This window comes from Mirounga angustirostris, unplaced genomic scaffold, assembly GCF_029215605.1.
Source record: "Mirounga angustirostris isolate CCGP_5_RB_7025 unplaced genomic scaffold, mMirAng1.0.hap1 SCAF_2, whole genome shotgun sequence".
Classification (NCBI taxonomy): domain Eukaryota; kingdom Metazoa; phylum Chordata; class Mammalia; order Carnivora; family Phocidae; genus Mirounga; species Mirounga angustirostris.
In genome coordinates this window covers 4,625,778-4,651,515 of record NW_026991710.1, presented here as the reverse complement: position 1 = coordinate 4,651,515, position 25,738 = coordinate 4,625,778, and the positions used below count along the sequence as shown (strand labels likewise).

Genomic DNA, 25,738 nt, shown 5'->3' with positions numbered 1-25,738 from the left:
AATAGTGAGTGTGTAAACTGCATACATTAAATAAATGTAAATACTAATGCACTTGGACACCCCCCACGAGGTACAGCACGTGCACTGGAGCCAGGATGCCCCCGTCCAGGGCGATCACGTCTTCATCAAGCTCCCATTGAGAATGACCGTGTGCCAAGCAGCGATCCAGGAGCAGGAATCAGGAACACACATGGACCCTGATTCCCTCGTACGCGTGTCCACGTGCACCCAGGGAGCCCGAGCGCACCTGTAGAAGAACTGCCGGATCTCCGTCATGAGCTTTCCTGACACAATCTGCATCCCCACACTTTTCCATGGGCGCCTCGCAGTGTCGGTTGGGATAAACACAAAGTTATCAGATACAGGGCCGTATCTCAAATTACCGTTGACACGGTACTCCATGAACTCCTGGGTCACCCGCACTGTGCGGTTACTCTCTCTGCAGGGACAGGAAAGGGAAAACAGTATTCTCTTCATGCACGTGTGTCCTGAGCATTGTCCTCTGGAAGCTGGCGAACAAGTCTTCTATGCAGACACCCACCTCCACCAAAGCGAAGAAAAGAGACCTCAGCAGAACCTCAGTGACAGTCACGAGGCCGCTCGGTGACACCCATGCACGTGGTTCAGATAAAGGCCACGAGACACCCCCTCCCCTGAGCCAAGTGACCTTAGATCCTTCCATGTGCCGGGGGAACCCCAAGCAGGAGGGCCACAGAGGCTGCATAACAGGCCCCCGAGAGCATGAGCAGAGGGCATTAATGCTGCCCCAGAGGCAACGTCCCCGGAGATGATGCCCGGTCATCGGGCGGCCGGCAGCACCACCCCACCTTTCCGAGGGACCCTGAGGAGCACTAGCAAGGACTTTGTCATGCAGACCCCCAGGTGTCCAGATGTCAAGAGCCAGCACCTTCATGCACTTCACTGCCTCCTCCTGACTCCCGAGGGCCGGGAATATGAACCTACTTTGCTAACGAGCCCCGCGAGGCTGGGGGCCCTGATCACTGACACAGGATCACATGTCTGGGAAGGGCCCAAAGCAGGACTCAGGTTCTGTTCCAACAGCACGATCTGGGTTCATTCCATTCTGTTCAGATACTGAGGTTGGGACGGGGGATGGGGAAAGGGTGGGCAGAGACTCAGAGCCCTGTAGACACGTGGATGGTATAGACATGAGTATGGATTGTACCTCTGTGTGTGGTCTAAGCAAAGGCACAGCCGTGTACTGGGATTGGGGCGTGGCGCTGCCAGGAGCAGAACATGAAGAAATGTCCCTTCCACACCCAACTGGGGGATTTCTGTGCGATGGTGGTGGGCATGGACAGGAAAGCGGTGGGGGGAGCATCTGAGAAGGGCCCCTCTGGCCCCTCTGAAGAGGCCAGAAAAGATCGTGGTCATTAGTCCGGCCCCAAGCCCTTTCCCTTCTGTCTGCAGGCTGCCCGCCCCCACTTCCCTTCATCAGCTCCCCCAGGTGCCGTCAGCTAGGGACTGGAGGAGTCAAACGTGCTCCATCTGTTGTGGGATGAATGGATGGATACGTTTCTTTGAATTTAAGAAAGTGGATAAAGTGAATATGACATATTCTCCCCGATCTTCAACATGTCTTCAACATCCACTTTGTCTGTGGATCAACAGCCCTGCAATGATAAGATTCATGAAGGGCTTTCTTGTACTAGTCTAGTCCCAAAATGCAGAAATAAAGACGGTAACACAGGAAGGGCCTTCACCACCTCCAGGAGGTTCCCCGGGCAGGTGAGGACACAGAGGCAGGTGGGGGGATGACATGCCCACGTCCCAGTGCACGCCTCCGCCTCAGAGGCAGCAATGGCTGTGCCTCACCTCTCCAAGATGCTGTGCATCAGGTTAGTGTCCCGGTCCAGGAACACAGTGTAACAGTCATTCTCCACACGAATTAGGCGCCTGCCCCCTGGACCAGCATGTGTCTCTGTCTTGCGGCCAAAGTTGGAGGTTCTAGCCAGACTGGCACCCAATTGCTTGGTGTCTACTTGGGTCCCCCGGGTGCGCGTGATGCTGTAGTGTCGGTAACTGAGGCCTGGGATTGTGGTCAGCACATGCAAGTTGTAAGCAGGTTGCTTCTCCTTTGATTCCTGGACCTGCAAGGCCAGCAGAACAAAACAAAATGGTGGGTCTGTGTCCTCAGTAACCTGTGACTTGCACACCTCCTGGGCAGGGTGCTCACTACTCACAGGCGGCAGGGTCTTTCCATCATTGGACCCTGCTGAGTTCCCTCCAGGCATCCTCCCTGCTCAACAGGATCCTGCCCCAGCCCCGTCTCCCTCCCTGGCCTCCCCCACTCCTCAGACTCCAGCATCAGCAACTGCCCTCCCTTCTCAGCACCCCTGCTCTCTCCTGCCTCTGAGCCACTGCTCATGCTGTTCCCTATCCCTGGAGGGCCTTCTCTCCAAAGAGAGACCCTATCCCTATCCCTGGAGGACCTTCTCTCCAAAGACCCCTGAACACATCACCCTGAACACATCTTATTTCACAACCTCCCAATTTCCCCAAGGGGGCATTTTCCTGTTCACCCTCCTGGCCTTCCCTGACCCTCTGTCACCTGAACTGGGAGGGATGGAGGAGGACACTGGGCACACTCAGCCGAGCCCCCCACTCTCCTGGGGAAGCATGCAGCATCTGAGCCCTTGTGGGAACCTTGGGGGCCCTATTAGGAACCCCAGAATGGCTGCACACACCGTCCCGCCCAGGCTGTGTCGGACATACAGCAGACACTTTGTCCCTGCCCCCATCACCATCATCTGTCACGTTAACATGCGCTTACTTGGTTTCCTGCCTGTCACCCAGGGCGAGAATATGAGTTCCCTGCAGGCGGGGACTTCATGGGCTTGGTTATTAAGGAAGCCCGGCACCGAGGGCAGGGCCTGACACACAGCAGGTCTCCAAAATATTTGCTGAGTGCATTTCCTCTGAGTGGTGTTGCGTGTGGGTGAAGAAGGGGGTGCCAGGGGTTGGGTCTGCTGAAACCAACACCGTCCCGTCTCCCTGCCCAGCTCGATGAACTCCTCCTCCTTCGGCATCAACCAAGTCCTGCTAGCCTGGCTCCCTGGGTCTCACTCCACACCACACATGTCCTTTAAGTGTCTGAGCACCCCTCCCCGTGGTGGCGCTGCCGTCCAGGGCATGAGCACTCAGCCCTGGCTGGACCAGCATGCGCCCTCGCGAGTGTTTGCTGAGTGGCCGATGTCAGTACCGCCTCACCTGCCAGGGAAACACTGGCACTGGGGGACAGGCAGGGTCCCTGGGGCCCCCCTGCTGGCTCCAGGCCGTGGAAGGAAAGGAAGACAGACCACACACCTCCTGGTATCTGCGGGTGTGGACACAGGCAGCTGGGCCAGCCTGCAACATCAGCGCCTCCACAAAGCACCCCCCTGAACACCCCTGAGGGCCTCTCCACAGAAAGTGGTCGTTTACATGAGAATATAAATATGCCCCATGGCAGGGGGGCGAGGAGAAGCCTCCCAGCCAGGGCAGACCACCCAGGAGACCCTCCAGGGAGGGGACAGTGGCGGGATGCTCATAGCCTAGTGTCAGTCCCTTGGTGGATCCCACAGGCCCTACTGGAGAAGGGACCCCATGGGGCTGTCCCCCAAGTGGGCCCCCAGGGTCACATGTTCACGGGACCTGCTCCCATTTCTGGAAGTGCCCTCCCAGAACAGCTGTCGGCAACAGCGAGCGTGCCCCGTGCACGCTGTCATGGCCATACCTGTGCAGTCACTGGCCGGCCGGACTCGTCTGTGACGTTGACCCTGGAGAAGCCCACAGTCAGGGTGACAAGGGTGGTGACCGTCCAGGCCAGGGGGTTGTAGACCACGGCAACGTGTCCCCCAGCTCCTGGGTCTGCACACACAGAACCGGCGTTACCTGCTGCCATTGGACTCACCCAGCACCTCTGGGGGCCCCTGGCTACGTGGGAAACTGAGGCAGGAGACACAGCCCTGCAGAGCTGCCAGGGCAGCTGAATATAGGGACCAGTGGGCTAGTGCGCTCTTATACCCAGCAGGCCCCATACTCTGCTCAGGGCTCTGTGTCCAGTCCCCAGGCAGGGGAGGATGGAAGGGATCACTCCGTGTCCCTCTGGACAGTGAGGGTCCCTGTGTTCCTGACACATCATTCCCTGACAGCCCCACTGGACTGACTGACCAGGGAACTGAGGCCCGGAGAAGGACAGTCACCTGCCCAAACTGACCCGCCACTAAGGTGTGGCTCCCAAGTTTTGAATGCTTGGCACTGGGAAGGACTGGAGAATTCTCAGAAGGCTGGAGGGTCCACTCCAATCGCCTAGCCCAGCGTTTGAGCCCCAGCGATGTGGCCCTGGGTCCCATGTGTGTTCCGTCCTTTACCCCCGGTAACGTAAACTCTGGCCATGTCTGATGATTCCTGGACCCCTGAACACATCACACACTTTCCAGCCCCCTGCCCCTGCCCAGCCTGTTCCCTGTGGCTGGGACACCTTTCCTGACCTCCACCCGCTCACTGCTCAGGCAAGCCTCCCTGGTGAGGTCATGGGAATGGACGGCACCACCTGGCAGGGAAATCGGACCCCGGTTCCAGCTCTGCTGCAGCTGTCTCGCCCAGCCAACCCCAGGGTCTGTGGGCTGGGACTGTGTGCTGCGTGCGTGGTCCCCGGGGGCCTTCCCCGGTCCGAAGGTCAGACGGCATTGCACACAGACACAGAGGGGAGGGACGAGCAGGCCAGGTGGGCAGGGAGGTCAGATGTGAGGGGTGCACCATGACAGAGCGCAGGCTGGGGTGGGAGCTGGGGAAGGGGCAGCAGGCCCTGTGCTCATGACATCAGGCACAGGGAGGGAGGCCGAGGTGTCCCTGTGCTCCTAGGACTTCCTGGTTCACAATTCCTCAGCTTCAAGCTGGCGTGATCAGTTACTCCACACGTGTGAACCCTTCGCTGTCAAAGGGTCGGACATCAGCACCCAAACTGAGCTTAGGAGGGAGTTGGGGAATCCAGGCTGGGCTCAGGTCCCCGAGGACACCTGCATCCTCTGCAATACTGAGCACAGTCCCTGGGTTCAATCCCCGCTCTGTTCCTTCCTAGCTGGATGCCCCTGGGCATGTCCACAACCTCTCTGTTTCTGCTGTGTCCTCAGCTACACAGTGAGGAAAATAGCACCCCCTAGCTTACAGACTCTCCACGCACTGCAGTAAACACTGCGGGCTGAGCTCTGAGCAAATTCCGTACTGAGTTGGCTCACGTGGTAACCTCCCCATCTTCCCATCACAGACAGGACAGGGAGGCTCCCAACAATCAAGGCACATGCCAAGCTCAGACCAAGGGTCCGTGGTGCCCAAGGGATGTGGTTGCAGAGTCTGAGGCTTGGGTTGTTCAGGTCCACCCCGAGACCCGCAGGCTCTCTGCTCAGAAAGGGTCAGCCCCCCTCCCACAGCGGCAGGGACGTGCCATAGGGGCCTCGCTTACCTGTGAAGGCAGGGGTCCTATCCTGGACGAGGGAGGCCATCAGTTCGTGCACACCCTGCATCCCTGACCGCAGATTCTTCACGTACGTGTCTCTCACCTTGGGGGTCTCAGTCCCAGTGATGGCGTGGTGGTGCTGCACCTGCATCCCGACCACAGTGGGGGAAACACGGGATCAGGCCTGCCTCCGCAAACCACCTCCAAGGCGCTGGCTCTCCTTCCTTCTCCCCAGCTGCTAGTGGAGCAGGTGAGGGTCCCTAGCACATTCCAGAACAGGAAATTGAGGCTCAGAGGGACTGATGACCTTGCAGAAGCCCACTGAGTCCCCTAACGTGGGCTGAAAACGACATCTGCAAGGGACCCGCCCCAGCTTCACCTCCACTGTGCAGTGTTCCTGTGAGTGCCACTGGGATTCTCCAGGCACCCTCCATTCTCTGTACCAAAATGGGGGTGGGATGAGCTCCTTCCCCACAGGGAAACTGAGGCCCCACCAGCTGAAGCCATGTGTCCCGCTCACGCCAATGGACTCTAAAGTCTATCCATTTCACCCCCCACACGGTGACACGTTCTGCCGTCAATGCCCTTCCGCTGAGTGTGCCAAGGCCATGGCCAGCATGGCCCCTTTCTGGCTGGGTGATGACAAGTTACAGGATTTCTGGGGTCTCAGTTTTCCCGTCTATTCAGTGGGGGACGAGTGGAGACAGAAAATTGGGAACAACTTGCTATGGGGTTACGCCGAGCATGTTATGTACAGTCTCACATTCAGCTGCCCCACCATCCTGGGGTGGGCACGAGCTTCTCACTGTACAGGGAGGGAATTAGGGCCCAGAGAGGGAAGTCCCAAGCCTGAGGCCACACAGCGGAGGGGGACTGGATCCACACAGGACTGTAGACACCAATGCTTCTCTTCTTTGCCCTTTGCACTCTGGGTAAATTTGGCTGTGAAGCCACTGAAGCCACCAGCTGAAGGCTGTCAGACCATGGTTCTAGTCTTGGCCCGGTGTCCACATGCGCCTGCCATGCGACCACAATGTCCACATGTGCCTGCCATGCGACCACAGGCCCCCTGGGTGTTCTGTTTGGAAAGTGGACCTCTAGTGACCACGGGCTGGGGAAGCGCACTGCACGGGAGGTTTCCAACCCGATCGTGTTGCTGAGAGGTGTGCCATTACCTCGGAGACCGCCCAGCGGAGCTGCTTGAGCTGTTTCAGGGCCCAGTCCAGGTCCAGGTGCTGGTGGGGGGCCGGCCACACGGAGCGTGTGAACATGGACTCCCCGGCGTACAACAGAGCGCTGGCTCGCCTTGCCAGCCTCTTGAGCCTGCTGCGGGACGTGTAGAAACCGGTCCAGGCCTGAAATGGACCTACAGAGGAGGGCTGGCAGTTGGCGTGAGTCTCCCTGGCCTGGGGGCTTCCTGAGCCAAGTCCCCGTAGACCTGGGGAAGCTGGGGCCTGGGGTCTGGCTCTGCCTGGGTCACCTCTGGAGGCAGCCACTCACTCCTGCCCCGGCCAGACCAGGAATGGCCCGGGGATCCCAGGGAGGGGCTGGGGTAGGTGTGAGGATCAGGCTGGGCTGGACCAGGACTGGGATGGGGGCCAGAGAGCCCAAGGTGGACCTGGGAAACCTGGAACCGCCTGTGAGCCGAGGGCCTGGGAGACCTCGGGGAGGAGAGGGGGGTGGGAGCCAAGTAGGCAGCCCCCAGCTGGCACAGGCCCTGAGTGCTGGCAGAGACCTCTGTATGCGACTCAGGGGCAATGGGGAGTCCGGGACAAGCCTGCAAGCAGTGGGGTTCCACTGGCAGCCCAGGGAGGGGGGAGGGGGGAGAGCCCAGGGATCCCGTAGCTGCTGCGCTGACCCACACACATGATGCCTCCTGCCAAAGCTCCTCGGGGGGACGGGCTTGGGTGCCCCCCGGGGAGGGGGGTGGCTGGGTCTCACAAGGTGGTTGACTGTTCCTACTGCTCTGGCCTCCACCCAGGCTGAGCAGCGTCTCCATTCCCTGACCTTCCCCCGCACGACCTGAGCACACCAGGAAGGGTAGCCCCCGCCCCAGGAAAGGAGACCGTGTGGTCACAGCTCCTGCAGCAGGCTGAGTGTCCTGGTCAGGCAGGGGCACTCCGCAGCCTGAGCTTTAAATCCCCAGCGACTCAGAGCAGGGACCAGGGCTCACCGCACCTGTCCAGGCTCCCAAGAAACGTTGTCTTGTTGGGGGGCTGCACCAAGCCAAGCCCATTCTGAACACCTGCAGGACATTGCCCTATCTCCTCCCTCTTTGGTGTAGCCCCGCCCACTTCAGCATAACCCTGCCCACACCCACATATCCAGCTCTGCCTGGGCTGTAACCACGCCCACACAGAGGAGTCCTTGAACTTCACCTGTAACCCCACCCACATCAATTTGCCCCTCCCCCCTGACTATAACCAAGCTCATACCCTTGTAGCCCTCCCACAGGAAGGCAGCCAAGGCCTCCTGGATGTGGAAATAGGAAGCTACAGAGCCATTCTGTGAGTGTCCCGTCAATCCTAGAATGTCTAGTGGGACAGAGTATGGGGGGCAGTGGGGGGCATGGCCAATCTCGGCCCCAGTGACCCTCACAAGCTCCTCAGCAGGGCAGAGCAGACACTAGGTGGGCGCCCTCTGTGGCACCAGATTTGCACCCCAACCTGCACGGGCTCATACCTGAGGAATAGGGCAGGAAGTCTTGGTGATCACGGACGTGCCAGGTGACATTGGTATCGTGCAAGGCACCGAAGTATTCGGCCAGCGTGGCATACTCCACAGTGATGCCCAGCTTGGATGTATTACTGTTGATGAAGTCCAGCAGATGGTCCATGTTTTCGAACTGCAGCGAGGCGTTGAAGAACTGTTTGTCACACCCCTGCAGGCCGGGACATAGCACAAAGCCTTGGAATTCTGGGGCAGAGCCCAGCCCAGGTACAGCCCATCCCATCCCTCAATACCCCCATCAAGGGCCCTCCGCTCTCCCTGGCAGAAGCCCCAACCAGCTCCCAAGGGCATTCTTTGCATCTTCCTTCATCTCTCCCTCCCTCCCTACCTCCCTCTTTCATTCCTCCCTCCCTCCCTTCCTCCCTCCTTCCTTCCTTCCTCCTTCCTTACTTCCTTCCTCCTTCCTTCCTTCCTGCTTACTTTTTTCTTTTTAAAATCTTGTTAGTTTTAAATCATGCTGTACGTTACATCTCCAGCACATATTTCTTATATAACTGGAAGTTGGTACCTTTGACCACTTTCGCCCAGAGCTTCCTCCCTCACCCCACAAATCCGGGGACTACAAAACTCATCTCTTTTCTCTATGCTTGATGATTTTAGAACCACATTAAATGAGATCGTGTGGTACTGGAATTCTCTGTCTGACTTATTTCTCTCCCTGGAACTTTTTTAAAGACCAACAGTATTACTATTCATCAATATCATTATTTATAATAGAATGATAATCATGAATAACAGGGATAACAGTCATCACCCACGATTACAGACCTTCTATGCACCTTGCCACGACTCAAGATGTAAGAAGACAGGCTACGGAGTGCCCTGCCGGGTTCTGAGCACAAATACCAATCCCCATCCTAGCTGCCCTGTTTGTTGCTATGCAGCGTTAGGATGATCCCTTGACCTCTCTGGTTCTCAGTTCCCTCATTTTCAAAATGGGATCCCAGCAGTGCCTGCATCCCAGGCCCATGGGGCAGATTAAGTGGATGAGACAAATATATCACATAGAAGGAGCCAGGTGCCCTGGAGGTGTTCAGTGAAGGTTAGCTCTGCACATGATGGTGAGGAGGAGGAGGACATGCCATGTCTGACACCATCAAGGGGCATGCCTCCTGTCAGTCTCAGATCAAGCCTCTGAGGCAGGGCCTGTCATGATCCCCACTTTAGAGATGAGGAAACTGAGACCAGAGGGGCTAAGGCACACAGCGACGGAGCAGGGGGCCAGGATTCCGGTCCCGGCCTCACACCCCAACACGGAGATAGGAAGAGGAGGAGGGAGGAGCTGAGTGGAGCTGGGGGCTGGCATGGGCCAGGGGCTGTATTTCAGGTGGGAGAGGCTGGGGGAGTCCTGGGAGGTGGGAGGAGCTGGAGGAAGGGGTGAGGCTGTGTGGTGTGCAGGGAAGAGGCACTGGCCCGGGGCTGACGATGGCAGCCTGGCCCGGCCCCTGGAAGAGCCTGCTTGGGTGAGACTGGACTATGTTGGGAACACTGGGGCCTGGGACCCCGCCTTACCCAGGGCCAGAGGAGGTGTGATGTCCGGAACCAGGCGGCCCGCTCCTTCACATTGTCCACAAGGAGACTGACATAGTATTTCATGTTATTCCAAGTGATGGGTTCAGCCATGGGTTGAAGTAGGTTATTTGGGGGTGGCTCCGGGAAGACAGCCGAGCCATCCCAGTGAAAGCCTTCCCTGCAGGGGAGTGAGAGGTTAGCTGACCCCACCATGAGAAGGGAGGCAGCTTGGGGTCCAGGAGGACAGGCAGGGTGCAGCCGGACCCCTGCAGCTCAGGGAGTGCAGACCGGTGCTCAGGCTTTGTTCTCCCACTTGTTTGGTTGTTTTTTTAATATTTTATTTACTTATTTGAGAGACTGAGTGAGTGAGAGAGCACAAGCTGGGGGACGGGCAGAAGAAGAAGGAGATGCAGACTCCCCACTGAGCAGGAAGCCTGATGCACAGCTCATTCCCAGGACCCTGGGATCATGACCTGACCTGATGGCAGACTCTTCACTGACTGAGCCACCCAGATGACCTCCTTCTCCCACCTGTATGATGGGCAGCTCAACGGTGGCCCACAAGAGCTCTGCAGACAGATGGGGCTCAAATCCACGTGTCATGGTTCGCCAGCTGTGGGGCCTTGAACACGGCCCCTTCCCTGGGTCCACACTGCCTCAGCCGCCACATGGAGCCCACAGCCTGTGCATCCCCAGTTTTACCCCTGGGGATCTCATGGGATCCTTTCATCGAGGGACCCTTGGGGTCACCTCGGTGCCCATCAGACCTGGGTCCAAGGCCCCGAGCAGGGCTGGAGCAGGGTGAGGCGAGAGAGGCATCGTGCCCTGGGGGCGAACGGTTAGTCGGTGCTGAGTCTCAGTAGGGGACACAGAGATAAGTTAGTGTCCTATTTCAAAACTCAGACTTAATGCAAAATAAATCACCATGAACAGAATCACAACATTCCCCTAAGGAAAAGGACAGTATTCCGGATTTTCCCTTTGCCTCGGGCTCCAATTTGGTCCTCACAACAGAGACCCCAAAGATCCATCCTGGGGGTCTGGATGCCCCTATTAGGGTCCTCCCTGCTCACCCAGGGCAACATGGGGTGACATAGGGGGATCCCGAGCCAGGAGCCAGAAGCCGCCACTTGGATCCTCTGAGCCTCTGTCTCCTCATCCATAAAATGTCCTGATGGTTGTTATGAAGGATAAATGAAAGACATCGGTGGAAAACCCTGGACTCGGGCTTGGCACAGAGCGGGGCCTGACTAACAGGAACGACTGGTCCTGAAGTCCGTGTCTGGCATCGTTCTTGCTAGCTGCCCTTCACCTTGCCCGCTAAATCTCTCCTGCTCAAGGACGGGCAAGCCGCTTGCCCACAGCCTCCCAGGTAGGAAGGCCCAGAGCACGTTGAACCGAGGGCCGCCCACCCCCAGGAGCCCACAGGCTGGCTGCTCCCACGATGTGGAGGCTTGGGAGCCGGCCACCCGAGCCAACCTGACCCCGCCACTGCTGACCATGGGAACAGGGCTGAGTGGCCCTGCCTCGGTTTCTCTTTGTGTAAGCTGGAGCACTCAGAGCATCTGCCAAGGGGGTGATGGTTTCTCAGGTAACACAGGGAGAGTGCTTAGAACAGGGGCCGCCCAGGGAAGGTGCTCACGAACAGTAGCTGTACTGATCCAAGATGTGCGTGAAGATTTCCTGCTCAGCGGACAGGGATTGGGACCCTCGCCACACGAACTGCAGCCCCTGCAAACCCCGAGAGAACAGAGTGAGGGCCCAGGGGCAACACAGCTGCCCTGGTTCTGCCTCCCCCAGCCCCCCGCCCCGGGTCTCCCTCAGTGCTTCAGGACTCCATCCTCTCTGCTGACTGATCTAGACTCCCTCTGCCATGTACGGTGGTGGAAACTGCCCTCCAGAAGGAGCCAGCCTGCTCGTGCAGCCCCCCGCCCCCCGAGCATCACTGTCTCTGCCAAGGCCTGCAAGAGAAGCTCATTCTGGCTCTGCTTGAATACCTCCTGGCACAGGGAGCTGCTCACCTCTCACTAAGCCTGTGGTCTGTTTCTTCATTGCTCTCATGGTTAGAACACGGTCAGGGTCACAAAGCAGGGAGAAATCCTGCTTCTATTAAGCACTGGCTCTGGGACCACGTGCATGTTCCCTGAATCCTCTGTGCCTCGGTTTCTGCACCTGAGAAACTGGGAGGGCCCCTCCCAGCCCCACGCAGCTCACAGAGTCAGCTGCGGGAGAAATGAGCTGTCGCGGGAAGGGAGCTCAGTGCGCAGCGTGGCCCGTGGTGGGGCTCAGTAGGATGTTGCTTCTCTTGCCCAGCTAGAGCCCAATTCCGCCTTCGTCTACAGCTGCTGGCCGTGGCTAAAGTTGGTCTCAGACCCCCTTACCCGGAGAGAAAACTCGTTAGTGCCGGGGCTTGGGAACATGCCCTGCACAGAGAGGGAAGGAGGCTGTGGCCAGAGGCAGCAGTGCATGTGGCCCATGACCCACCTGCGCTTTCTGCATGGCTTCCTTCAGGTCATAGTCGATCCGGGAGATGACGTGGGCGTGGAAGCCCGCCAGGGCAAACAGGGTGGGGGTCGTGGCAGAGGCACCAAAGGGGTCGACTTGCCAGGAGAACCGCGGCCGGATCCCAAAGGTTTCGTACAGGAACCCGTGTCCTTCTGCAAAGAGAGCACCGCCTTGCTGGTGCCAGGAGGGTGGCCCCTCGCCGCCTGCTCACTCAGGGCCCCTGCCCTTCCAGGGGACTGGAGCGTCATCCCGGGCTGTGCTGTAAGAGATCCTAACACACGGGGCGCCACACCAGGATCACCTGATGCTTCCTTTACTCATTCATGACGTTAGAGCCACCACATGAGCCTGAGGTCAGGTTGAGGGCTGCAGGGCAAAGAAATCCCCAGACTAGCGTCAGCCATTGATTCTGGTTCCCAGGCCTCCCCCCACGTGGTGTGTCAGAAAACTCTGGGTGCTGGGCTACAGTCCGCATTTGAAGGAGAAAGCCAGGCCTCCGAGAGCTGAGAGAATGGTCTTCACTCACACTGCCTCTCTCCACTCACTCCCCAGGCCTGGGGGCACTGGCTGCATCTCACAGGACCCCAGGCCTGTTGGACAGAGCCATGAGCAGACCAGAGGCCAGGCTGAGTCAGGAGGGGTGATGGCTGGCAGGTGTGGGGGGCTGAGGAAGTCCGGGTCTGATGCACCCAGGAGGGGATGAGGACCAGCCAGGGGGCATGGACCTGGCGTGGGACTCCTGGCCCTCAGGGACAGCAGGGGGAGGAGGCAGAGGGTGAGCAGGAAGCAGAAGAGACCAGGAGGGAGCAGCGGAGGGGAGGGAAGACCTGCGGATTGTGGGGTCCAGGATTATGACGGAGGGCACAACAGCATCCCGGGAGAGAGGGCCGGTAGTACAAAGAACAGCCCTCTCTAAAGACAGGGAGCCAGAGCAGGGCAGGTCTCATTGCTGCCTGTTCAGGAGCCCCTTCTCCTGCACTCACAGAAGCCTCACTTTGTTCAGGGGACACCATCCCCACCCCAAGGGATGAATTATCATTGGTCTCAGCTGCTCATGGCAAGGTCATTCCCCTCTGGCAGATACTCGTTTTCTCAGCCCGTCTGGAAGCTAGAGGTGGGCATGGACCACGGTTGGAGCCAAAAAGATGTGTGCATTAAGCTTGCTTTGCTTTGGGCAAAGCTTTCCCACCTTCATTAAAAACAGCGAGTCAGGGGCGCCTGGGTGGCTCAGTAGTTAAGCGTCTGCCTTCGGCTCAGGTCATGATCCCAGAGTCCTGGGATCGAGCCCCACGGCGGGCTCCCTGCTCAGCAGGAAGCCTGCTTCTCCCTCTCCCACTGCCCCTGCTTGTGTTCCCTCTCTCGCTGTGTCTCTCTCTGTCAAATAAATAAAAATAAAACTCTTAAAAAAAACAAACAGCGAGTCAGGACGAATGTCCCTTTGTCCCTTTTCCTGACTTGAGCGGGGATATACGGCAACGTGATGCCTGGAGCTGTGGCAGCCGTTTGGGGCCTGGAGGGGAGGCTCATGAGACTCAGGGAAACATCAACGAGCTGCCCAAGGGGACCCCAAACCAATCCCCGCCAGTGTAGTAGACGGGACATGTCCTTAAGGCTCAAGTCGCTGCTGCTCAGGTTCCCGGGCCCTCCAGCACAAAGCACCCCTGAGCCTCAAATGAACAGGCGACTAGTGAACGAAACTGCTAATTGTGCCATGGACCGGCGTCCCCCTGTTCCTTCGACTGGCAGAAGCCCATCCTCCCTCCCAGCTTCAGCAGGTGCAGAGCCCCTCAGCGAGACCCCGCCTTCCACAGCACCTGCCTCCACCCTGGCCAATGGGCTGTGAGCTGAGTGTTGCCGTAAATTCCCAGCATCCCCTGAGGTCCGTTCGGGTCACGCGACTGCATCCTGGCCAATGAGTCGCAGCAGGAAGCTTGGGCCCCACCCCCGGATCCCCTGCCCAGAGCCACCCTGGGGGGAGGGGCTTGGGGGCGGGGCCGAGAGCTGGGGGTGGCCAACCCGGGCCGGGAGGGGCCGCGGCGTCCCGGCCGTGTCCTTCCCTCCGGGCCCGACCCCTCCCTTCCCTCCACTGCGGCCGTGGCGCCCCAGCGTCGGACCCGAGCCGGGCTCTCTCCCACTCGGGACGGGTGGGGGTGGAGCTCTCCCTCGGGCACCTGCCCCTCGTCCCACCTCTGTGGAGGGTCCCGGCCGGGGAGCTGGCCCCCCAGCGAGCGGGATGAGGGCTGCCATCCCCGGGGGCGGCGGCCACACGCCGCTCTCCCTGGTCACCGAGGGGCTGGGGCAGATGGCTCTCCCCGCAGAGAAGTGTCGGGTCTCAGACTAAGGGGGGTGTGGGCGGCCGTCAAGAGCAGGGGTTGGGGAGGCCCCTCCAGTCCTGCCTGCCGCGCGGGCAGCCAGGGGGGCCCTGTCACGGCGAAGCGACAGCTCAGAGCTAGGCGGAGGGCCAGTGCTGTGGTCACCGAGGTGCTGGCGGGGGGGTGGCGATGGCAGGGGAGGTGGCGGTGGTTTGGTGGGGAGTGCATGGGGCTGTGTGGATGCGCAGCTGGTGGTGATGGCGCCGGAAGTGATGATGGTGTCATCGTGCGGGTGACTCGGGGGGTGTGTTGGGTGCTGTGGCTGTCAGTGTGGACGGGGTGGGGGGTGTGTGGATGCAGGTGGTGGCGGTGAGGCTGGTGAGGGGGCGTGTGTATGGAGGCGGGGAGGGTGGCCATACTGGTGCTGAGGGCGCTGTGTGCCCTGGTGCGGATGGTGGGGATGGCGTCTAACCCCCACTGCTCATTTGCTGGGACCAGGCGCTCCACTCCGTGTGCTCTGATGAATTGTCCCCATTTGATCCTCACAACTACCCTGTGAGGGAGGCAGCGCCTTCAAACTCAGTTAAGCCAGGAGAAAAGGGAGGCCCCGTGAGGGGACGTCCCTTGCCCGGGGTCACAGGGTTGGGAATGGGCAGAGGCAAGACAGAGCCAGGCCGTCTGTTCTCGAGTCCACGCTCCACACCCCTGCACTCAGCGGCACTGGCAGGAGGATGGCACTCGCCAATGACTGCTTCCACTGGCCACAGTGTCCTGCTCAGAGGGGAACACGGGGCTCAGAAACCCAGTCCCAGCCTGACTGGAGGCCCCAGGAGAGCCTGGGGTTGGGGAAGGGGGACCTGACCTGTGAGCTGTAGGATCTGGTCATCAAAGTGGGTCACGGCCTCGTCATGCATGACCTGGCCCCCGATGACAAACTCCAGGCGTCTTGTGGCCAGGAGATGGCGGACCTTGGTGACAAGCAGAGAGAACAAAGCCAGGTGAGAACCCCAGAGTTGGGCTGGGTCTGTGGGGACATGTCTCCAGTGTCCCATGGCGCCTCCCCCAAACCCTCATGTGCGTTCATTCTGCAAGAGGAGCAGGTCAGCGCTGCCTGCCACCAGCCACACCAGCACCTGGCCCGTGGCTGTTACTGGATCGAGGTTACCTCCACCTGTAAGTCTACCGCGCCTCGACCTGTAGCTCTGTCTCTACCTCTTCCTCTACGTCAGTTTCCCTGTCCATCCCTACGTCCACCTGTCCCCCCCGTCTCTACTTCTCTCTCTACTCATTCTCTATGTCCACCTCTACCTCTGTCTCTACCTCAGTCTCTACGTCCACCTCTATCTCTGTCTCTACTTGTTCTCTACCTCCTCTCTGCTTCCGTCTCTGTGTCCGTCTCTACCTCCATCTCCACCGCTGTCTCTGTGTCGGTCTCTACCTCCTTCTCTATTTCCGTCTCTGTGTCTGTCTCTACCTCCTTCTCTATTTCCATCTCTGTGTCCGTCTCCACCTCCTTCTCCACCTCTGTCTCTGTGTCCGTCTCCACCTCCATCTCCACCTCCGTCTCTGTGTCCGTCTCCACCTCCTTCTCCACCTCCGTCTCTATCTCCTTCTCCACCTCCATCTCTGTGTCCGTCTCTACCTCCTTCTCTACTTCCATCTCTGTGTCCGTCTCTACCTCTGTATCAACCTCATGCCTACCTTTCTGTCTCCAAGTTTGTATCTATATCGGTTAAATTTTCACTGCTGAAATCATTTCAAACTTACCAAAAACTTGCAAGAATTGTGCAAATGGCTCCCATGTATTCCTTCCCCACATTCGTTCATGGATATCCTGCTTTACGTATTTGCCGTGGTGCTCCCCAATCTGCTTATAACCTGGTAGGATTCTCTCTAAGCCTTTGAAAGTACCGGTTAGACATATCATGCCTGCCCCCTATTCCTTCACTGTGTGTTTTGTCCCAACAGGGTAATTATAGTCATAGTATAATTCTCAAAATCAGGACATTTAACATTAATGCAACACTGTAGCTAATCCAGACCTCATCCAAGTGTTCCCAGTTGTTCAATTAACACCCTGTTTCTGGTGCAGGGTTCAGTCCAGGATCAGGTCCTGCCTTCCCTGTCACGTCTCATCATTGTCCTGTATTCCCAACAGTTCCTCAGCCCCTATGTCCTCTTGATCAACTGGATCATCTCGGGGATTACAGGTCAGGGATTTTGGAGAGTATCCTCCTGCTTGCATTGCCTCGTGATTGGCTGATAAGTATTTTTAAAATAAACGGAGGAATGGAGGGATGGAGACATGGATGGGAGGGAAAGACAGTGGCCGTGGGTCCAGAGAGCTGTTTGGAGGCTGTAGTTTGCCTTTGCTTTCAGGACCCTCAGGGATCCTGATTATTCACTCCAGGAGGATTAAATGGGCTCCCGCTGGGTACTGTTTTCCAGGAGCACCCACCACATCCCAGACACTGCCCAGGCTCTGGGGATTCATGGGAGCAAAATAGACAAAATTCCCTGCTTCCGGGGAGCTGTGCCATGGGTGGTCTGCCCAGGTCTCTGGTGGGTCACATCTCTCTTCGAGGGGAGGGGACAGACAGTTGTGTTTGGGGGTGTCCACGTAGGGGGCAACCCGCCCCCTGGACACCCTGAGAGACCTGCTTCACTCAGACCTGCCCTGCTCAGTGTCCCACCCATCTCGTATCAGCTGTGTGACCACAGGGCACTCGCCTGCCCTCTCTGAACCGGGACCATCTGTGCAGCATGGAGTAACTATACCCACCGTACACACTGTTGGGAGGACGCAGTGACATGGAGTGTAAGAAGTAGAGGCCGGCACCTGGCACGTGGCCAGCGCCGCCTTTCGAGGCTCGTCCTCATGACTCCACAGGCTGCAGGTTCAAGACATCCCTCAGGTGGGACCCGTGGACTCTCCCCTCCACCTTCTCAGCTCTGCTACCTTGGGCGCGTCTCTCACCTCCCTACTCTCACGGTCAGTGACTGTTCTGAAGGAAGGTGAATGCCAGGGAGGGCACCAGGTCCACAGTGTCCTCCCAGGTGCTCATCTGGGCCCGGCCGCTCTGAGGGGGGGAGGTCATTCCCATTTGCACAGAGTACACCCCTGCCTGAGACTGAACCGGGTCCCGGGCTGCTCCCCATGGTCAGGGCCTCTCTGACCCCGCACCCCGTGATGCCTTCTGCGGCCCACTTTAGACGCAGGGTCTGGGGCACCCTGGGCAGGGCGGTCAGCTGTGAGCCACGGGGTCATGCAGATGGTAGGTGAAGGGGCAGGTGGGGTGCGAAGCGACCCCATTCCGTGCCAGCTGAGTGCAGGGCTGACTTGCCAGAGCTCCATTTCACACCACCAGCCACAAAGGCGGATGAAACCAAACCTGTCTTGTGGGCTGGGGCTGAGCACAACCCTGACCTAAACAAGCCGTGTGAAGTGCCCAGTGGGCCTGGTCTGGGAGCTTCAGGCCACACAGCCCCGGCCACCGGGGTTCCCGGCCCGGGCGTCACCCCTGCCCCCGAGGAGGCCCCTGCAAGCGGCGGTACCTGGCGTTTCTGCCTGTCCGAGGCGATGCCGTCCCACCACAGGCGGAAGTACTCCTGCTCCACGGCGATGAAGCGGCGATGCTTCTGGAGCATCAGCTCCTCCACCACGGAGGTGTAGACGTTGGCAGCGTAGGCCCGCAGGCTTTCCTGGGGAGGGGGACCCCGTCACACCAGCCCCCGTGGAGGCCCCGCAGGCTTGGCCCCAGGACCCAAGACTACAATCCCCGGTGACACAGGGTTCCTGGGCCCCCCCACTCCCTGCGGGCATCTGCCCAGGGCCCTTCCTCTGCTTCCCCCCCCCCCCCAGCAGCTCCGACGGAGGCCCCCGGGGGCCCGCTCTGTGCCGGACACGCAGTGCGGACTGGCCCTGAGACAGCGACGTGCTCTCCCGCCTCTGATGAGCTCCTGCTGTTCTAGGGAGAGAGGGGACCTTCCAGACCGTGACACACGACGTGCCCAGGGGTCAGGGACGGCTTCCCCGACGGGGCACGGTTGCTGGCCCTGAGGGGGCAGTAGGGAGCCAGCCCAGTGAAGCCATGGGCTGTCAGGGGAGGAGGTGCAGGGACCCCACGGGGCCTGCCAGGGCTGAGATGCCGCGAGCCGGTGTTGAGACCTGAGGCTGAGAGCGGCTGCCCCCGCCCCCCGGCTGGTCATGGGCATCAGCCGATCCGCCTCCCCCAGGCCGGGGGCTCCGCGGGACAAGCCGCGGCTGCTTCCCTGGTGCATCTCCAGGTTGGCACACGCTGGTGTCCCCAGGGGCTCCTTTAATGAAAGTTCCCTGGGCAGGGAGGCCTCAGGAAGGGGGGGGGGTCGTTCCTGGGTGCCCTCGGGCAAGTCACCAACCCTCTCTGGGCCTCAGTTTCCTCTTCTGTACCTGAGGGTGGCAAGCACGCTTCCCCCCCTTCAGCCAGCTCCTCAGGCAGCTGAGTGTCCCCCCAGAGGCTGCCCAGTGCCTCCCAGGACCGGACTCCACCCGTCCCCCCCACCCCCCGCCGGCCCCAGCGCCAGATCCTCTTTCTGCCTCGGGCTCCCATTGAGGTCGAGCTGACCACTCAGTAATGTCCTCAGAAGAGTCACTGTGTCCCTAATCCCAGACACTGTTTGTTCTCTTCTGGGTTTCCTTCCTCTTCCCACAGGGGAGCTGGAGGGGGCCTGGGTGACAATATCCCGTCTCCTGACCCAGGATCCTGAGCCAATGTGAGGCTGTTCCTGCCCCTATTCCTGCATTCGTTCCTTCTTGCATTCATTCCTTCCTGTACTTATTCATCTCTGCATTCATTCATTCCTGCATGCATTCATTCATTCGTTCCTTCATTCCTGCATTCATTCGTTCCTTCTTGCATTCATTCATTCCTATACTTATTCATCTCTGCATTCATTCATTCCTGCAGTCATTATGCATTATTTCCTGCATTCATTCATTCCTGCATGCATTCATTCCTACATCATTCATTTATTCATTCCTCCATTCATTCATTCATTCAGCAATACCTGTTGCACCTCTTCTGTCTGTCAGGGTGGAGATAACATGCCAGCAAATAAAATGGATGAAGCCCCTGGCCTGTGAAGCTAGCCTTCTAGTGGGGACAAGGAAGAGTCAAGCAGCCCCCTACCTAAGTGCATGGAAGGGAGGACGGGGAAGGAAATGGGGGTGCAGATGGGGATGCCAGGAAGGCACCGCCAGGTAGCACCTTTTGTGGAGCCACCACAGGATGGGGGAAACTGAGTCCTGCCGGCTTGTGGCAGGAAGGCCTCTGGGCATAAGGAACAGCCTGTAGAAAGGGTCGGAGGCTGTGTCACCCTACAGAAGGGGGACCTGGGGCTCCGAAAGGGGACACAGTCCACCCAGGCTGCCCCAGTCACAGACTGCGACCATGACCTGTGTCAGGCCCATGCCTCTTCATCTGATTTCCTTAGCACAGATGGGGAAACTGAGGCCCGAGAAAGGAGGCAACCAGCCCCAGTCAGCCTCCCCGATCTCCAGCAGACTCAGGTCGTAACCCAGCTGCTCCCCCACGGATGTCAGCAGACCCCAGGCTTCAAACCCACCCTGGCATCTGGTAGGGAGAAGGAAGCTGAGCTCCAGGGGGGCCTGGGGGGCGGCGACCGGGCGCCTACCTGTACCGTGTAGATCCAGCCCACGTCCATGTGACTGTGGGGCACCACGAAGACCCTGATGGGGCTCACGGGCCGGGCCACCAGGAACCGCAGCAGCACCAGCTGGGTGAGCACAGGAAGCCAGCCAAGAGGCCGCATCCTGGTGGCAGTGGCCAGGGGCTGCTCCTGGCAATCACTTGCCATCCACTGGCGACCGGTCCCCCAGCAGAGAACAGGGCTCCCGACGCTCGGGGCAGGTGGGGCAGGAACAGGAGGAGCGGCTCCTGCAGCCATGCTGTCACCTGAGCCAGGGGAGGGGTGGCCCTTGGGCATCACCATTCGGCGCTCCGCCCCCCTCTCGGGTCCCGGGCATTGCTGTCCTCTTCTCAGCAGAATCCCAAACTCCATCTGCCCCAGGGCGGTTGTCACGGTGTGCCCTCTCCTGGAGCCTTGTCTGGAGGAAGCCAGCAGCCACGTCGCGGCTCACCGCAGCCTTCCGTGCAGGGGACACGCAGGGAGGAGCCCTGGCGACCTGCCCACAGCCAGCACTGGCTCGGGCGCCACACGAGCCAGCCACCTGCAAGCCGCTCCTCCGGCCCAGGCCTGGCTCCAGGAGTCCTGGCTGAATGCCCGCTGCAACCTCAGGAAGGCCCGGAAGCCAGAAACACCCAGCTCATCACTCCCGAACCCCTCACCCCAGAAACCCGGGTGCTAACGGGTGTTGGCGGCTGCTTTAAGTACCAGTCCTCAAAATAGTGCGAATCCTCTCTCCCCAGGGTCCAGTCAGTGACCAGGAGCCACCTTGGGGTAGGGATGGAGGAGTCCTTCCCATAGGCTCCTGCCAGGCCCTCCTTCCTCCCAGGGACCCAGCTCTCCTTCCATCAGTGGGTTTTGGGTTTGGAAACTGGGGTAGGTCTGGAACCTGGGCAAAGGATCCGACGTGTCATTGGGGTGGCTACCCTCAGCGTCTGGACTCAGCGATCCTCAGGGCCTCCGGAGAGGACATGCAGAGGGCTGTGCTTGCACCTGTCTGTCTGTTTTCCCGCTAGAAGCACCATGTACTGTCACCTCCACCGCTCGCAGTGGTCCTGCTGCCATTCTGACCTCCATGTGTTCCCAGGGATTGACCTGACCTTGCTTCCGTCGGCTCTGTGTACTCACCTGGCCGCTTGTTTCTGTGTCCTGTGACCCCCCGAGCCAGTAGCCCACCCGGTTCTGCCAGGGCCCCACTGCATCATCCCCAGCCTGGAGAGGGCCGCCCATCTCTGTGCTCTTGGGATGCTGGTGCTTGGGAAATGGGAGTGTCCCCTGGGCCTCCTGGGAGCACTGTCACCTGCAGGGTTCTCACCTCACCCACCATCCTCCCGCCCGCCCGTGCCCACCTGTCGGAATGTTGATCCCACATCTCCCTCTCATGGCACCTCCTCTCCACTCTGAGTGGGCGATACCCTGTCCACCCTCCAGAGCCTCATCCTCCGTGTGTGAGCCGCGCCCCCTGCTGACGGTCCCCACGACGGCAGCATCGTCTGCTGCAGCTGCCGACACAAGATCCCACAGCCTGGGCTCCAACTCCGGACGTGTATTTGTCCGGCTCTGGAGGCTGGAAGCGCCCAGGGCTGGGGACAGGGTCGGGGCGGCCTGTGTGGCCCCCTCAGAGCCCCGGCTCTCCCCGACTAGGGGGCTGGCATTGGCTGCACAGGGAGGCTGCCGAGGAGGAGTGGAACTTTCTGGAAGGCTTGGGTGGGCCTGGCCTCAGGAGGCTGTTTCGGTTTCTGGATCCTGTGACCTCCATCACTAGCAGCACATTGTTGTCAGGAACAAGCTGGTGGGAGACGTGTTTTTCCCGCTCCAGTGAGATGCCCCTCAGATGCCGCGCATTGGAGTCAAAGCTCCGGAAAAAGAATGCAGGGTGCCGGCAGCTCCCTGGTGGCAAAGGGAACGTGTTCCCAGTGTCACACATGGGTTCTCTGGCCTGTGACTCCTGACCTGGCCACCGCTGCACACGACGGTGCCGGCATTTGATCCGGGCGATCTAGAAAAAGGAACGTCCTGGACGTTCTTTGTGGGTCTGTAGGAGGTTGCGGATGGGCACCCCTGCACCATGTCCCAGTGAATTCTTGTGAACTCAGTGTTGTGCGTCCTCTGGAGCAGCTGGAACAGGCCTGGAGGCTTAGGCTGTTTGATGGTCAGCATGCCTGGGGGCTGACCCAGTGCCAATGACCTCCCTGGCCGGCAGCCTCGAGCCTGGATTCCTCCTGCCTCCAACCTTCCATAGCACCCAGTGTCTTCCCTCCAGACCCTGATCCTCTGCCTGAGTCCTAGACCCTTTCAGAAGTGGCTCCACTCCGCCTTTCTGGCCTCACCTCCCACTCCCTTTGACTACATTCCTTCTAGCAGCTGCTGGTAGCCCCCATGGCTCCCCATTGTCACGACCCATGTCCTCTGCTGTGTCTTGGCTGCCATGGCTCTTCCAGCTGCAGTGAGCTGGCTTCCTCCCTCCACCAGTGCTGCATGGCCAGATCCTCCCTGCACTTCAAACCCTTTTGTGCCTCAGGCCCTTTATACGTGCTGTTCCCTAGCTGAGAAGCAGCTCCATCCACTTTCCGTCTGCCTGAAAACTGTCTCAGAGAACCCTCCATGGGCTCCCACGCCTCCTCCATAGCATTCAGTCTCTGTACATCCATGTCCGTGTGTGTGTGGTTCACCTGGTTCTCACACCAGCTCGACCTGCAGGAGGCTCAGTAGGTCCACTTGGGACCCAGACCCTGGAATAAGGAGGAGCTCTCTCTTGTTGAAGAGCATGTGATGTTAATTGTGTGGACAGGCCCCTGTCCCCTCTTCCCTGGAGGTCCCTGGGAGGAAGGAGGGCTCGGCAGGAGCCTATGGGAAGTACTCCTCCATCCCTACCCCAAGGTGGCTCCTGGTCATTGATTGGACGCTGGGGAGAGAGGATTCGCACTATTTTGAGGACTGGGACTTAAAGCAGCCACCAACACCCGTTAGCACCCGGGTTTCTGGGGTGAGGGGTTCGGGAGTGATGAGCTGGGTGTTTCTGGCTTCCGGGCCTTCCTGAGGTTGCAGCGGGCATTCAGCCAGGACTCCTGGAGCCGGGCCTGGGCCGGAGGAGCGGCTTGCAGGTGGCTGGCTCGTGTGGCGTCCGAGCCAGTGCTGGCTGTGGGCAGGTCGCCAGGGCTCCTCCCTGCGTGTCCCCTGCACGGAAGGCTGCGGTGAGCCGCGACGTGGCTGCTGGCTTCCTCCAGACAAGGCTCCAGGAGAGGGCACACCGTGACAACCGCCCTGGGGCAGATGGAGTTTGGGATTCTGCTGAGAAGAGGACAGCAATGCCCGGGACCCGAGAGGGGGGCGGAGCGCCGAATGGTGATGCCCAAGGGCCACCCCTCCCCTGGCTCAGGTGACAGCAAGGCTGCAGGAGCCGCTCCTCCTGTTCCTGCCCCACCTGCCCCGAGCGTCGGGAGCCCTGTTCTCTGCTGGGGGACCGGTCGCCAGTGGATGGCAAGTGATTGCCAGGAGCAGCCCCTGGCCACTGCCACCAGGATGCGGCCTCTTGGCTGGCTTCCTGTGCTCACCCAGCTGGTGCTGCTGCGGTTCCTGGTGGCCCGGCCCGTGAGCCCCATCAGGGTCTTCGTGGTGCCCCACAGTCACATGGACGTGGGCTGGATCTACACGGTACAGGTAGGCGCCCGGTCGCCGCCCCCCAGGCCCCCCTGGAGCTCAGCTTCCTTCTCCCTACCAGATGCCAGGGTGGGTTTGAAGCCTGGGGTCTGCTGACATCCGTGGGGGAGCAGCTGGGTTACGACCTGAGTCTGCTGGAGATCGGGGAGGCTGACTGGGGCTGGTTGCCTCCTTTCTCGGGCCTCAGTTTCCCCATCTGTGCTAAGGAAATCAGATGAAGAGGCATGGGCCTGACACAGGTCATGGTCGCAGTCTGTGACTGGGGCAGCCTGGGTGGACTGTGTCCCCTTTCGGAGCCCCAGGTCCCCCTTCTGTAGGGTGACACAGCCTCCGACCCTTTCTACAGGCTGTTCCTTATGCCCAGAGGCCTTCCTGCCACAAGCCGGCAGGACTCAGTTTCCCCCATCCTGTGGTGGCTCCACAAAAGGTGCTACCTGGCGGTGCCTTCCTGGCATCCCCATCTGCACCCCCATTTCCTTCCCCGTCCTCCCTTCCATGCACTTAGGTAGGGGGCTGCTTGACTCTTCCTTGTCCCCACTAGAAGGCTAGCTTCACAGGCCAGGGGCTTCATCCATTTTATTTGCTGGCATGTTATCTCCACCCTGACAGACAGAAGAGGTGCAACAGGTATTGCTGAATGAATGAATGAATGGAGGAATGAATAAATGAATGATGTAGGAATGAATGCATGCAGGAATGAATGAATGCAGGAAATAATGCATAATGACTGCAGGAATGAATGAATGCAGAGATGAATAAGTATAGGAATGAATGAATGCAAGAAGGAACGAATGAATGCAGGAATGAAGGAACGAATGAATGAATGCATGCAGGAATGAATGAATGCAGAGATGAATAAGTACAGGAAGGAATGAATGCAAGAAGGAACGAATGCAGGAATAGGGGCAGGAACAGCCTCACATTGGCTCAGGATCCTGGGTCAGGAGACGGGATATTGTCACCCAGGCCCCCTCCAGCTCCCCTGTGGGAAGAGGAAGGAAACCCAGAAGAGAACAAACAGTGTCTGGGATTAGGGACACAGTGACTCTTCTGAGGACATTACTGAGTGGTCAGCTCGACCTCAATGGGAGCCCGAGGCAGAAAGAGGATCTGGCGCTGGGGCCGGCGGGGGGTGGGGGGGACGGGTGGAGTCCGGTCCTGGGAGGCACTGGGCAGCCTCTGGGGGGACACTCAGCTGCCTGAGGAGCTGGCTGAAGGGGGGGAAGCGTGCTTGCCACCCTCAGGTACAGAAGAGGAAACTGAGGCCCAGAGAGGGTTGGTGACTTGCCCGAGGGCACCCAGGAACGACCCCCCCCCTTCCTGAGGCCTCCCTGCCCAGGGAACTTTCATTAAAGGAGCCCCTGGGGACACCAGCGTGTGCCAACCTGGAGATGCACCAGGGAAGCAGCCGCGGCTTGTCCCGCGGAGCCCCCGGCCTGGGGGAGGCGGATCGGCTGATGCCCATGACCAGCCGGGGGGCGGGGGCAGCCGCTCTCAGCCTCAGGTCTCAACACCGGCTCGCGGCATCTCAGCCCTGGCAGGCCCCGTGGGGTCCCTGCACCTCCTCCCCTGACAGCCCATGGCTTCACTGGGCTGGCTCCCTACTGCCCCCTCAGGGCCAGCAACCGTGCCCCGTCGGGGAAGCCGTCCCTGACCCCTGGGCACGTCGTGTGTCACGGTCTGGAAGGTCCCCTCTCTCCCTAGAACAGCAGGAGCTCATCAGAGGCGGGAGAGCACGTCGCTGTCTCAGGGCCAGTCCGCACTGCGTGTCCGGCACAGAGCGGGCCCCCGGGGGCCTCCGTCGGAGCTGCTGGGGGGGGGGGGGAGCAGAGGAAGGGCCCTGGGCAGATGCCCGCAGGGAGTGGGGGGGCCCAGG

General features: G+C 59.7%; 2 protein-coding genes across 2 annotated transcripts in view; one reads left to right on the top strand and one right to left on the bottom strand.

Annotated features, from left to right (window-relative positions):
- Window positions 1–20,328, bottom strand: part of LOC123849002 (epididymis-specific alpha-mannosidase) — a 93,827-nt gene extending 73,499 nt beyond the window's left edge. The window contains exons 1-12 of the mRNA XM_064581876.1: window positions 20,191–20,328; window positions 18,073–18,219; window positions 15,380–15,485; window positions 12,185–12,357; window positions 11,343–11,431; window positions 9,701–9,878; window positions 8,141–8,339; window positions 6,634–6,824; window positions 5,465–5,603; window positions 3,737–3,870; window positions 1,837–2,111; window positions 248–439 (exon numbers count right to left, since the gene is read on the bottom strand). Of these exons, the coding sequence (XP_064437946.1) occupies window positions 248–439; window positions 1,837–2,111; window positions 3,737–3,870; window positions 5,465–5,603; window positions 6,634–6,824; window positions 8,141–8,339; window positions 9,701–9,878; window positions 11,343–11,431; window positions 12,185–12,357; window positions 15,380–15,485; window positions 18,073–18,219; window positions 20,191–20,328 (1,961 nt within the window). The remainder of the gene's footprint in view (window positions 1–247; window positions 440–1,836; window positions 2,112–3,736; window positions 3,871–5,464; window positions 5,604–6,633; window positions 6,825–8,140; window positions 8,340–9,700; window positions 9,879–11,342; window positions 11,432–12,184; window positions 12,358–15,379; window positions 15,486–18,072; window positions 18,220–20,190) is intronic.
- A 3,396-nt stretch (window positions 20,329–23,724) lies between these two features.
- Window positions 23,725–25,738, top strand: part of MAN2B2 (mannosidase alpha class 2B member 2) — a 33,510-nt gene continuing 31,496 nt past the window's right edge. Inside the window, exon 1 of the mRNA XM_064581874.1 lies at window positions 23,725–23,862. Within this exon, the coding sequence (XP_064437944.1) occupies window positions 23,725–23,862 (138 nt within the window). The remainder of the gene's footprint in view (window positions 23,863–25,738) is intronic.